The sequence below is a fragment of the Dunckerocampus dactyliophorus genome, chromosome 5 (genome assembly GCF_027744805.1).
Source record: "Dunckerocampus dactyliophorus isolate RoL2022-P2 chromosome 5, RoL_Ddac_1.1, whole genome shotgun sequence".
In the NCBI taxonomy this organism is placed as follows: Eukaryota; Metazoa; Chordata; class Actinopteri; order Syngnathiformes; family Syngnathidae; genus Dunckerocampus; species Dunckerocampus dactyliophorus.
The window spans coordinates 4565652-4580050 of NC_072823.1; the positions used below are offsets into that span (position 1 = coordinate 4565652).

Sequence of the window (14399 nt, forward strand, 5' to 3'; positions counted from 1 at the left end):
TTACCGGTCGATCTATGTTCCCGCCCCCACCTACGGTCATGAGCTTTGGGTCGTGACCGAAAGAATGAGATTGCGGATACAAGTGGCTGAAATTACTTTCCTCCGTAGGGTGGCTGGACTCACCCTAAGAGATAGGGTGAGGAGCTCCATCGTCCTGGAGCGGCTCAGAGTAGCCAGTTGAGGTGTCTCGGGCATCTAGTACAGATGCCTCACCTCCCTGGTGAGGTGTTCCAGGCATGCCCAGATGGGAGTAGAGATTATGACTCACAGCTGGACTACGAACACCTTTGCATCCTCACGATGGAGCTGGAAGAGGTGGCCAGAGAACGGGAAGTCTGGGCTTCCCTACTGAGACTGCAGCCCCACGACCTGGACTCAAATAAGCAGCAGAAAACGGATGCATGGATGTTTTCGTATGATTCAGTTTTTGAAAAAAGTAATTGCCAAACTTTTGCCTTGGTTATAGTATATCAAGTATATCAAACCCACTTGAAATCAGGATGGTCATCACTCAACACAACAGTCTCAGTCATGGTGCACAACTACAAACATCACACAGCAACGCAAAAACAGACAAGACACTAGCGCTATTTTTGCAGAACAATAACTAACAACTATGTAGCTCAAACATGTAACTTTAAGAGCATTTGCACCAAAACACGACCGCAGAGCACGCTGGGGAACAGGAAGTGCTCCCAGCGACGCAACAATACGCTAGCATGCTTGCTATTGTATGTTTTTAAAAAGCCAGCGGGAGCAAAACTTAGTTGGGTTGTACTTTATTGACGTATTTAACAATGTACTCACATTATTTTTGATCAATCCTCATCCACACATCCATCAAAGTACTCATCTTTTGTTTCACAACTGAACAGCGGGGCAAGTTCTCCATCAAACACGCCAGGCTCCCTGTCGTCATTGTCGGTCAGTCTCGTTGCCGTGCGGCGCCTCAGAAATGATGCTGGCTTTTATGAAAGCTCGAACAGTGCATCAATCCATTAGTGAAGCTGTGTTTGCTAGCTGTCATTCATCGCTCCCACGCCGCTCACAACTTAACTTTAAACGCCGTGTTTACATCCATTCACAAATTGTGGCGAAACTTGCACGGCACTGCCTCCCAGTGTTAGTGAAGCTGTGTTCGCTAGCTGTCATCTATGGCTTCCACGCCGCTCGCAACTTCTCTTTAAACGCCATGTTTACACCGATGTCCAGCGGTTCAGCAGTCCAGCAGTTCATTCGTCAAGCCTCCCGGAATGATGTGAAGCTCCAAGTTCATTTGCTTCATTTGTGGTGACGCGTGTGAAAAAAACATCCGGTCTCTTTCCGTACACGTCACTCAGCCATTTTCTCATCGTCCTTCCAGCCTCGTCAGTCGAGCGGAGCGCTCATAAAAGTCACACAGCAACATTTACAGATTTTGGAACTCGGTACACACATACGGCGCTCCGCATTATAAGGCGCCTTGGCCATTTTGGACAAAATTTAAGACTTTTAAGTGCGCCTTATGGTCGTGAAAATACGGTACTCCGTTTGCCCTGTACCGTATCATTCCGTGGACTCGCCTTGGCGACTAGTCTTGTGTTATTAAAACACTGCGTGAGTCCAACTATGTTGGGAATGTGTCTATTACAAAAGGTCCTGTTCGCCTGCTCTCAACTGCCACCCGGAAGTCATTGTACCCCAGTTCCCCTCTGCGACATCACTGGTTGACTTTTCAATTATTTGCTAACTAACACAGTTAGACCACTTTTTTTATTGATTATGGCTGCAAAATGTCCCTTCCAGAAAATTTGCCCGACAGTGTTTTTTTTTCATTTTAAAATGATATTTTCATAGAAATGTGAATGAAAGTGAAAAATGTGGGCTTGTGCTGAAATGAGCTGCCACAGAGTCCCGGAAAGAGTCACACAGAGAAGCAAAGGTCGGAAAGATGTTGTGACAGTGTGGCTGTTTGAAGAGACAGAAGAAGAAAGCTTGTAGCTGTAACAAATGGCCTTTCGTACAAAGGGTGAGAACAGCATTGCAAAGCCCTAATGGGACAAATGCACAGAGGAGGGGAGGTAAATGAGAGGTAGAAAGTGCACATGAGAGACAAAACATGAAAGCTGAGGGCAGAAAGTGTCTGAAAGATTGATGCTGGAATGGCAGTCCTGAATTCCCACAGTGCTTTCGGGCTGGATGTCACATGGCGCAAGTGTGAGGAATGCATTTTGATTAAGGAAGAGGGCAGCTGTAGAGGCTGATATTTAGTTAGATTTACCGCATGCTATTCTCGGAGAGAGAGAGACACTTCTTGTAATTATATTTGTCTTTCCCGTCAGTAAATGTCTGCACGAGGAATAAATATCACTTCAGTCAAGGAACCACGATGTTCTTTGACGGTGACTTTAGAATACACTTCTCATTTTCATAACAGTGACATTGGCTTAATTCTGGATGAGTAACTGTATCCATATTTGTCTTTGTATGTGGAAGTATGTGGACGTTAACGAGAGTGACGAATGAGAGATCCAACAGTTTCAGGGTAGAACTGTTTCATAAAACATTGGCTGAATATTGCAACCAATATTAGCTTATAATTGCTGTTCTAGTGTAACCTGATCCCCCCCCCCGGGCTAGATCCAAGGTCCGCAGAATGGGAGTCGAGAGCCCGCTAGCCGTTGAGCTAAAAGCCGTATTATGTCCATGAGGAAGGACTCGTTCATTGATAACAACTGGAACTCTTCTCTCAAATATAAAGCAAACGTGATGAGGGCTATAGGGACACTTATTACTGTTTTAACATAATTACAATGTCAATTTTGGATACGAGGTGATCGTCAATCTACCTGGCCATGTTTGAAAAGTTGCTAAATCTCTGCAGTACACAATGTCTCACATTAACAACAAAACCTTAACTAATCTTCCATGCCCTTTGGCAGCTACGGGATTTTCTTTCTCGTTCCTACATCAGTGTGGAGCATCTTCATTAAAGTGACTATGAGGACATGTTCCAACCACGCAGGATGCTGATAATGCTGTTTCCAGCTGTAGCAAAACATCCCCATTAAGCCCAAGAACCAAATGGAAGGATGACCATGCCTGGGCAGCTAATAGAAATAGTTTGTTTACTGCAGCAAATGCTCATTTGCAACTTGCAATAATAACCCTGTGCACAAAGGGAAGCAGGTGCACCTCACACGGTGGATGCAAAAGGCTTAAAGTCACATTGAGATAAAGAAGGGAGCGAGGAAAGGAGTGATAAATGAGAGTGAGCGCAGTGGGACACGTGTGTCGTAGAGAAACAATGGAGGGAGTTGTGTTTCACTTGGGGAACACTGAAACGAATGAAGGTTTTAAAGGAGAAAGGGTGAATCGTGTAGGGCGCGGCGAGTGGCAAAAATAAAGGATGAGAGGGAGGGCGTCCGGAGAGGTTGATGAAGGGGGAACCGGAATGACTAATGAGGAGGAGGAGACAGAGACAAAATGAGAGGAAGAGGGTTGCAGGGTGAGGAACGAGCAATAGAAGGAAAGGGAAGTACATGAGTCACACAGTGTGAGCGGAGAGAACAAAGCAGAAATGGAACAGAGAGGAGAAGCTGCTGGGAGAGGCTGATGAAGCTTTTCCTTTTCATCACTTTTTCAGCCAGAAATTCTGTTTTGAGTGCAACGATCTGGAACAATACAAACACTGTGAAAAACAGAGATGAAGTATCTGTTTCATCCCAATCGATTGCTGCTGCAGGATTGAGTTGATGAGTCAGTTCCTCTCTGAGGGGAGGTTGTGGGGGGTCGTTGTTAACGGAGAAGAAATGTTTCCTAGTATCCCAGTATCGTCCCGTAGTATTTCACAGTGTATCTAGACTGCACAGCTTTTCACAGGCACCATTTCAAGATTCCGAGTCAATGTATGCATCCACAGTATGAGGGTGTATCTGTAAGGGTCGCGGGGAGCTGGAGCCTATCCCAGCTGACTTTGGACAAGAGGCGGGGTACACTCTGGTCGGGTCACTAGTCAATCATAGGACATGGCAACATAAACTGACCCATTTTCCATAGAAAGGCCGCCTTTGGGTGTCGACAAAAGCGGTCAACCATGACTGTATGTCGACGTTGACTTAAGCAGTAGTCACACTTTGTAGTCACAAGAAGAAGACCACGGACCGAGACGTGATGAGTTGGTCGACGTAGACTCAAACAGGTTCCCATGTATTTGACTGATCATGTGTTGTATTTCTAGGTGTTGATTGTGTGCAACTACAGTAGCTTGTGTTTGTACCGTTTGAAGTATTAAAAATAACAAAGACCCATGGTCTGACCTAAGGGTTGATGTCTTCTCTTCTTCATCTCATTTTTTTCCTGCTCATCTTTCTCACTCTCTGTCAAACCCTCTGTTCTCCTCAGGGTGAGTGCTCGTCCAAATGCTACAACATGTTCATCATAGAGACGGTGTGTGTGGCCTGGTTCTCCCTGGAGTTCGTCCTGCGCTTCATTCAGGCACGCAGCAAGTTGGACTTCCTCCGCGGACCGCTCAACATCATCGACGCCATGGCCATCCTGCCTTACTACGTGTCCTTGGTGGTGAAAGAGGAGGACCCATCCGTGGAAAGCGATCGTCCAGGAGGAAGTAAAGTCTACTTGGACAAGCTGGGCCTGGTGTTGAGGATCCTACGGGCGTTGAGGATTCTGTATGTGATGCGGCTGGCTCGACACTCTCTCGGCCTGCAGACGCTCGGACTGACTGTCAGGCGCAGCACACGTGAGTTTGGCCTGCTCTTGCTGTTTCTCTGCGTAGCCGTCACCCTGTTCTCCCCGCTGGTCCACCTGGCTGAAAGTGAGCTCACCGGCACCCACGACTTCAGCAGCATCCCCGCCTCTTACTGGTGGGCCATTATCTCCATGACAACCGTGGGCTACGGCGATATGGTGCCTAGATCCATCCCAGGACAGGTTGTAGCACTAAGCAGCATCCTTAGTGGGATCCTCATCATGGCCTTCCCTGCTACCTCCATCTTCCACATGTTCTCCCGCTCCTACCAAGAGCTAAAGATGGAGCACGATCGCTTGTTCAAAGAGGAGTGCGCCGCAGCTGCGGCTGCTGCCGCCACAGCCGGCACCACTGGGGAGCTGCAGGAGGCAGGAAGGGATGGAGGAGAGGGTGTAGATGAAAAACTGGAGGACTCTGCTGCTCTTGGACTAGGATTCCATCTGGATAAGAATAGTGTGCACTCACTAGAGTCTCTGGCTCTCTTAGGGAAAGGAGATGATCCTGCAGCAAATCATCACAGTATGCCAGCAGCCGCTTTCTGAATGACTTCTACAGTACATTTCTGGCTATCCATCTCAACCTTCCAGTCTCCATGTTACAGTCTCCATTTCCCGCAAAGGTCTCCCTTTCCATTTGTATCCTAAATGCATCGAAAATAAGGAGATTACATCTGCTGCATTTATCTTACTCTTCGGGGTGCTGATGTGGGGCCCGAGAGTGCATGTGAGTGAAGAGCACACTGCGTAGACACTGACTGAAAGACCATTTTAAACCCTTTAATCCCAATGGTGCAGGTCGTCTTATCGAAAGCCTGTGCAGCAATATTAGTAACTGCTTCCATAAACATGCAATATCTGAAGTTGCTTTTTTCTTCCACTGTGAAAAAAATACTTTGCAACTTTCAGTGTACTACTTATTACTACTACTTATTGATATGTTGCCTACAGTATGAACTGTAAAAGACGCATACGTCCATGGGGGACTTCAATAGGCATACCTGAATAATCTAATGAGCTCCATCATAAGAACACCTGTCGGTAGGAATAAGCGATTCCACACTCTTGTGAACTCAAATAGTGAATTCTAATGTAGTATTATTAATTCATTATCTTTGTCAATGCAGATTTGTTATATATCATTAAACTGTCTAGAACTAACCTAATGTTGTAGCCAAAGAGTGTAGGTCACATGGTGGAACCTCCAAATTCGAACATCCCAAACGTGGTACAATCTTGGCATTAAACCAGAATTTTCTGGGGCGGTGGTTTAGAGGCACAGCAAATTGTGTTCAACTTTATAAGCATCACAGGATCAATTCCACAGGTGTGTTTTGTTTTTTTCTTAGCAGTAATTACCTATAGTTACTAGTTGTAAAAAGTAATGGAATTACTCCTTCATAAATGTAATTAATCAAAATGAAAATGAAATGATTCATTAGATTAGAGTTACAGTAATCCCTCTTTCATCGCGGTTAATTTGTTCCAGATGCTACCGTCATAAGTGAATTTCCGCAAATTAGGATTTAATATCAATGAATTGAATATTTTCTTAATTATTAGGGATGTCCGGTTATGCCAGTGGGCTGATATTATTGGACATCCCTAATAATTACTATTTATGGCCCGATATTGCCATAAAAATGTGATACAGACAGCAGTATCGGGTTTTTTCCCTAAAAACAAAACCGATGTAAAAAAATGCTGCATCGATGGACATTTTAATGTTCGCATGCCGGGGATGACACCACTGTATGTTTACATACAGTGCAAGCACACCAGCTTTGCGCTTTCCACGGGCTCTCATGCACCTCTCTGCTCTGACTGTGCTAAAGTCCTGCTCGCTCCACGTTAGCATCTGGGACGCTAGCTGTTTGCCATTTTTCAGTGCAGCACAATAAGCTGCACTCTCTGAAGGTTTTGACGTTCTTTGTCAGCTTGTGGATCTTGTTTGATAGTCAATTCACATTTCCCATGATAATAGAAGGTACCGAAGGCATTAATCTCCACTTCCTTGCTAGCCGCTTAGCTTTCATCTTAGCACTGGCCCTGCTGCCTCGATACGGCTTCTTTCCTCAATGGATAAACAGGGAATCACACTGATGCGGACCCGCTCTCATGCCACGTAAAAATGTGCTTGAATAAACAAATATCGACGTATACTGTATATTACTTACATAAAAGATGATATTAGTAGGAGAACAAACAGAGCTGCTTGAAAGGCAGCCATGTATCTATGTTACACATATCAGTATTAGTATCTGTTGATATCGGAATTGGAAATTGAGTGTTGGACAATGTCGGCATATTGGATATTGGCAGACCCCATCCCTAGTATTTACACTTACACCCAAAATGCTACTGAAATGAAAGTAGTCATTCTTGGCTAATTTTAGGTCACTGAATACAAAAATGCTCACTAGCACTTGTTAGGGGTTACCATACCATACCATACCATACCATACCATACCATACCATACCATACCATATGCTCACAATTGGCAATGGAGGAAGGCCACATAATTTTGAATACAGAACCTATATTCACTTCACAGAAGTGCCTAGTTGAATATTCATAATATTGTGACTCTATGCACATAACGTGTATAAAGACATACTGTATCACATTGCGTATTACTCCCTATACGTTACTATGTAATAAAGAACCTCGCAGATCTTTAACATTTTAGCTACTAAGATTTTTTAATGGTCATTTTCTTGTTCAGCAACCCAAAAATGACCAAGGGTGATATGTTGTATCTAATTATGGCATAGACAACCTGTTTGCGACCTTCTGAACACAGTTTTGAACTTTATTAGAGCCCTGGAGACATGAAGAAACACCCATATAGTCACCTTTACATTTGTATTACCCAAGATAGTAGATATAATCGGAGAAAATAAGACATAGACTCACACGTTAGCAGTTTCTTGTTTTTTTCTGGACAGCATACTTCCTGCAGTGGATGTTGTCTCATCAATGTATTGTAATAGCCGCTTTAAATGGCTTTAACTCGTATTACCCAATGTAGTAGACATAATAAGAGTCAATAAGCCATTTAAGAAGTAAATGAAACTCCTGCTTGTGTGTCAAGTAAATGTGTTCCCCAGGGGACCTTAGTGGCAGGCGGACAGATGTGTGGAGGACAAGAAAATAAGGTCGGAGGTTGAGAGTTGTGTTTTGGCATGTTGTGGGTTATGTCCGCATCAGCAGCCTGTGTTATTATTATGATCATTATGTTATTATTATTGTGCCTGTTGTGAGAGCATTTAAACCTGCAATAAATACCTGTTCTGGCGATCACGTCTGGTGCTCTCACCGAGCAATTACTGACACCTAGTGGCCAATGTAGAATACTACAGTCACAATGAGATGCTTCTGTATTTGTATTTGAGTTCATTTAGTTCGCTAATTTAACCATTTTTATGCTTGAAAATTTTTAATTTAGGCCAAGAATAAGTACAATTCGCTTAAATATGCATATTTTTCTAACCGATAATCGGCCGTATTCCACCACGAAACAGCGATCATTTATTAATTAATATATTTTTGAAACACTGCGATAGAGTGAGGGCGCGTTGTTGGCGCTGCAATGTAGAGAGGAACGACTGTACGTACCAATCCACCAATCCAGTCACTCCAGGCAATATTTATAAAACACCACTAGGTGACAGTATTGCTTTGCAAACGCCTTCCTGTTCTTTCTCCATGAGAATTCTGTCAATTGTAATCGAAGGTTAAGTATTTTTACTTTTAAGTTTTATTTTTGTTTTACTAGCTCCGCCAAGCGCAGTGCAAAGCACAGTGCGGAGGTCATGTTTTTCCAGCGTTGTTTGTCTGTTGGTGTTCAAAATAACTTGAACATTCTGAATGGATTTGGATGAAATTTTGATCAAATTTTGGTGGTGATCCAAAATTATTAATTATTAAATAATTATTACCTGCTACTCCTGCCACATTTCTCAACCGATTCAAGCAATTCCAACATCAAACTGTTCAACACGTTCAAGGACATTCAGGCTACTTATATTTACGCCGGAAAAAAAATCCAAATTTTCCAAAAATTGACACTTTTCCGCAAAACAGCTATTACCTCCAACTACTTTCACATTCTCAACCGATTCACCTCATTCCAACATCAATTCATTCAACAAAGTCAGGACTTTCATGCTATTTAGCCACAGCACAAAAAAATCCCACATTTTTTCTTCCGGAATGCAAAATGCCTTTGATCTAAAGAGCTGACGCTACTTCCACATTTCTCAACCGATGTCAACATCAAAGCATTCAACTAATTAAGGACATTCATGCCATTTTCCACATACCAAGAATTCCCACTTTTCTTGACATTCCCATTTTTCGGAATGCAAAATGCCTTGGCTCTAAAGAGTTCTAACTACTTCCACATTTCTCAACAGATTCAGACGATTATATAAACACTTGCCACTATATTAGCATACTAATGTTAGCATGTTAGCACTGCTAGCATGCTACCATTAGCAATCCAAATATGTAGATTAAAATAAATCTACGACTAATAGTGTGTTTTTCTAGTCATACAATAGTTTTTAAATTGCTTATGGCAGTTAGGAATGCTAAATTAAAAGTTTATAAAAAAATGTCTGTACAGTTTAATGGCGAAAACAAATGGATTCACATAACATGAAACATGAAAAAACGTCTCTGAAATGGAATGAACTGTGTTCAATTTTGAAGGTTCCACTGTCGTTTGAATTCAAATAAGTGCTCCTCTTGGTTCATTTCTGAGATGCCTGATGCCATGTGATATTTTGTCCTCCAAAATACTGTTTGAATATCCACATTCTTTCTTGTATGTTTGACAAAATAGGTTCTTGATTACGGACTGAAAGGTGTGTGAGCATGTACAGTATGAGAGTTGAGCCATGAATACAAAATAATGCACATCAAGATGCTGTTTTCTTAAAAGCAGCTCATGAAAGGTTGCAAATAAAGGCATGCTTGTTTGCGAGTGCCTGGGAGAGAATGAGCGCTAACAACCATGAAATGTACTTTGCAATGCTCCAAATAAAAGCTCTCGCAATAATCACAGGAAAATACCCTCTTTTTTTGTTGCGTTTCAAGTGGAACAGTGTAATTGGCAAAGTCATGCTGATGAACATTTCTGACTGAAAAAGTAGGACACAACTGCTCCAGCCAGTACTCAGCACACAAAAACCCTTCCAGTCACATGTACTATTACACCCGAGATACTGTAAAATAGTATTATGTAATATTATGTGACTCATCTAAGAAACGATCCTTAACATTTCATATCCAAGTTTGGCATAAACCCATCAACATTACTCTGAGAAGAGTCAGGCCCGCTGAGGGTGCACACAGGGACACACCAGATGTAAACCAGATTAAAACTGGGATTATATGGCCCATAGCTAGCATGCGACTACCCGAAATTTAACTCCTTCTCGTAGTTTTAAAAGTGATACCTGCATATCTTTTTCTCGCTATAGAATCTCAGCGACTGGTGTCTTTTGACCATTTGGCATCCCATTTCGCAGCAGTGGGATTTATGGTACAGTTGAGTTTATTCTCTGGAGCAACATATGGCTGGGAATGTATCAATTTGAATTAAGCAGTCCTATTTTGCATGAGAAGGCGTGATGGATTACACAGACGAAAGCCATTATCCATCTGGATAATCTAAATCTGAAGAGACGCAGGTATATAAGTAATATGAATTATGATCATAATTATGGATGAAATGTGTTTCTAGTGTGGAGCTACAGCCACTAGTGTTAGTTAGTGCGACATCTAAAGCAGTGGTGTCCAAAGTACAGCTCAGAGACCATTTTCAGCCCTTAGCTTGTTTTGTACTGGCACTCTGCATATTTTAAAAATAAAATGATTTATTTTTAATGAGATATATTATGAGATATTACACACTTTCATTATATGCCATGATGTCACATGTAATTGGCGGTGTATAAAACGAGACATGTTTCTCATGCTTTGAACCCTGCAGCTTGTACAGCGATGCGGCTAATTTATGGCTAAACACTGCATTTCCCGTTATGCTTAGAGTGCAGCTTCAGGAAATAGTGACGTGGACGAGAGAAATGGAAGCTAATATCATGTTTTGAAGTCTTATGCAGAGATCTCTGACACATCTTAAGTAAGTTTGATCAAGTCTAAAATTACCACAGTTTCTGTTTGGACTCCTCAGACCGCCGACCGTCAGCTAGATAGACAGATAGATAGACAGATAGATAGACAGATAGATACTTTATTAACCTTCTAGAGAAATGGCTAATGGCTCGAGACAAAAGTGACACAGAGAGCGACAACAAAAGAGAGAGACAGACACTGACCACGTGTGTGATGAATTAATTTTGAGGCTGTTCAATTGTGATGCTGAAGAAGATGATTTTAGTGGTTTTAGTTCCGAGGAGGAGGAGGAGGACGGCGATGAATGACTTTCCTGGTTGGATACTATTTAACCAGCCATCCCAAGCACTGTTCTGTTTATTTAATCAAAAGTTTGAAATCTTTCTGTGTGACATATTTCTGTGTTCTAAATATCCCATGTTACGGCATGGACACCTGAGGCTTATAGACAGGTGCGGCCTATACGTGTATAAATCTTTTGCTTCAGAACAGTTATTTTGCGCTTCATGCACATGACACTGAGAGCGGAAAGGAAAGAGAGAGACTGACAAAGTGTGTGACGAAGGAATTATGAGGCTGTTTGATTCCGACACTGAAGAAGATGCACGAGAAAGATGAAGACAGCGATGAATGACTTTTCTGGTAGGCTACTGTTTAACTAGCCGTATTACACGCAATGTTCAGCACTCAATGGAAAATTTTATTAAAAGTTTAAAAAATCTTTCTGTGTACTAAATATCTCATGCTACAAAATGGACACCTATGACTTATAGAACAGTGCGTCTCATATATGTACAAATCTTTTTTTCCATTTAAATTTAGTGGGTGCATGTCATGTCCAAAATTACGGTTATTTAGTTTAGGTATAAGTTCCGACTTACGCTAAAAATCAACTTACGTGTCGTAGGACCAGAACTCGTTCGTAAACCGAGGACCTCCTGCATTTGGGTTCTAGACATTTATAGATGCAAACCAGCAGGTGACGAGTCGGAGCTTTTTTTCCTGTCACTCACACACATCAGTAACCTGGAGAGATGCAGCTGCGACTCAGAGACAAGCTGGAAAAAAAAGGTGTCTCAAAGGTTGAGCAAGTTAGCTAACAACAGAGGAGGAGTTATGATACAATATTATATCATTCATATATATTATATGTTTCCTTTTTTTGTCGCAGCTGGCACTTTTTCTAATGAACATACCAGAGAGGTTCAGGTTTCTATGGCAGCAGGTCCAGTACCTGCAAACCTGCTACTCCACATGATCCCACAGGTGCCATAAAGCAGGCACTTTAAACCTTTGGCAGACCCTGGGTGTCAAATGACAGGAGTCCCTTTGTCTCTCCTCCAGTGGACTTAATGGCCTGCTGGGAGAGCAGATGGTAAGACTGCTGGACCATTGCTTTGATGGCTACAATTGGGGTATTGATTCAAAGCAGGGAAAAAGATGTGAACCTCCTCGCCGGGTTGTCAAGCGGGTCCACCAGTTCAGGATCACACTGTTTATCACAGACCCGTAATGGACCAATACGTCGTGACATAGGGCTTGGTCAGGTGTTCACTAGGGGCGGGCGGATCGATCCAAATCTCGATAGCAAGAGTAGTGTCAGTATCAGATTAGTCCTCCTGGGATGAGAATGATATTTTTCAGTTCTCTTCTGTTTCTTTTCACAAATCTCAATGTTTTTTCTTTTGGTGTGTTGTTCATGTTGTTACATTTTTATATATTGTTATCTACACTCCTGATCAAAATTTTAAGACCAGTTGAAAAATTGCAAGAATTTACATTTTGCACTGTTGGATCTTAAGGAGGTTCTAAGTAGAGCTTCAAAATGCAAAAACAAAACATGGGAGTGAGACAAAAAAATGAGATTAAGCAATTTATTGCATACAAGCATTAAAGTGAAATAGGCTGTTCATCAGCTGATCCAACGTTTAACACCACAGCCTTTAGAAGCCCAAATCTTGGCAAAAATTTGGATTCTGTCAGGTATTCACACTTTCATGAACTCTTGATGGCAAAGGCAAAAAAACCTTTTCTCTTTGAACGCAGTCGGATTGCTGAGCTGCATAAGCAAGGCCTCTCGCGGCGCACCATTGCTGCTGAGGTTGAACGCAGTAACACAGACATTTTAAACTTCTTAAAAGATCCAGAGGGTTATGGAACAAAAAAGTCAAGCGATAGACCCCTGAAAAATGTCACCGACCCTGAGCCGGAGGATCCCATTGGCTGTCCATCAAGACAAGAGACCTGAATGAAGGTTGTTACTGGTGCTGAGTGCCGTCCAATAACCATCAGACGGCATCTGCATGCGAGAGAAGGCTTTTAAGAACGAAAAACGTCTTCAAAGTCCTTGTGTCCTTCAACGCCACAAAATGGCCAGTTTGGAATTTGCGCTAGCGCACCAAACATGGGACATTGACAGGTGGAAGAAGATTTTATTCTCTGATGGGAAAAAATGTATCCTTGACAGTGGAGGGGGCGCCTTTAATGGAGCTTCAGGTTGTGCAGGGGTGTCAAACGGCAGCTATGGCCTTAAACTTTTAATAGCCTATTTCAGTTTAATGGTTGTTTGCAATAAACTGCCTTCTCTAGATTTTTTTGTGTCACTCCCATTTCTTCTTTTTGCATTTTGGAGCTGTACTTAGACCTCCTTATGATCCAACAGTGCAAAATGTTAATTGATGTAAATTTTCCAGTTTTGATCCAGAGTGTAAATGTCACATGTTTGTGTCTGAAATTAAAGCTGAAATGCTACACTTCATTCAAATGTTTTTTTTATTGGTATAAAAAAGCTAAATCATAGAAACATACGAGTAATCACAGTCCAAATACCTCTGGACCTTACTTGAGGTGTATAAATAAATGCCTCGTCACTAATAAATGCCTTACCCCGAACCAACAAGTTGAGTAATTAAATGTGTCTACCCACTATAAGTATATTTTATTTTATATAATGAATAACTTAAGAAGATGTTGATTGAGATGTAACAGATACAATAGATGAGTGTTATCTTCTGCTTTCTTCTCAGTACTTTGATGCAAAAAAGGCAAAAGTGTATTACGTACTTCGTATTCCATGATTTCCACCTCCCCTTGCAGTTTTTCTGATCGCATTTTTGACCATACAGTAAATGACGGAGAACCTTTTTTTGACCCAGGGGCTAAATGAGTCATAAAGGGATTAGGTCTATTTAAAATTCATTACCACTTACACGTATTCATATACAAACAAGACTGCTAAGTAGCTCCAGGGTCAAAAGCTCACTTTGCACTTGACTATTAGACTGGATGCATCACAGATCATGTTTAATGAAGAGTACAACTCCTCACCCTTTTTACTTTTACTATACTGATCTGTAGGGAATTTGGTTTTGCTTAAATTTCAGTGTGAAGCCATCATTGCCAGCCAATCACTCTGCCACCAGCATAATAAGCTAGTGTTACCTTTCATCGTGTCTTTTGTAAAAGTTCATACTGGGAAACACCTACATTGAATTTATGCCAGCAAAATCCT

At 41.9% G+C, this 14399-nt stretch overlaps 1 protein-coding gene across 2 annotated transcripts in view; it reads left to right on the plus strand.

Annotated features, from left to right (window-relative positions):
- kcng4a (potassium voltage-gated channel, subfamily G, member 4a) overlaps nucleotides 1-14150 on the plus strand; it is a 39752-nt gene extending 25602 nt beyond the window's left edge. For both annotated transcript variants that reach the window (XM_054777287.1, XM_054777286.1), the window contains one exon: nucleotides 4384-14150. In XM_054777287.1, the coding sequence (XP_054633262.1) occupies nucleotides 4384-5289 (906 nt within the window). In that variant the 3' untranslated portion in view covers nucleotides 5290-14150. The remainder of the gene's footprint in view (nucleotides 1-4383) is intronic.
- The last annotated feature ends 249 nt before the right edge of the window (nucleotides 14151-14399 follow it).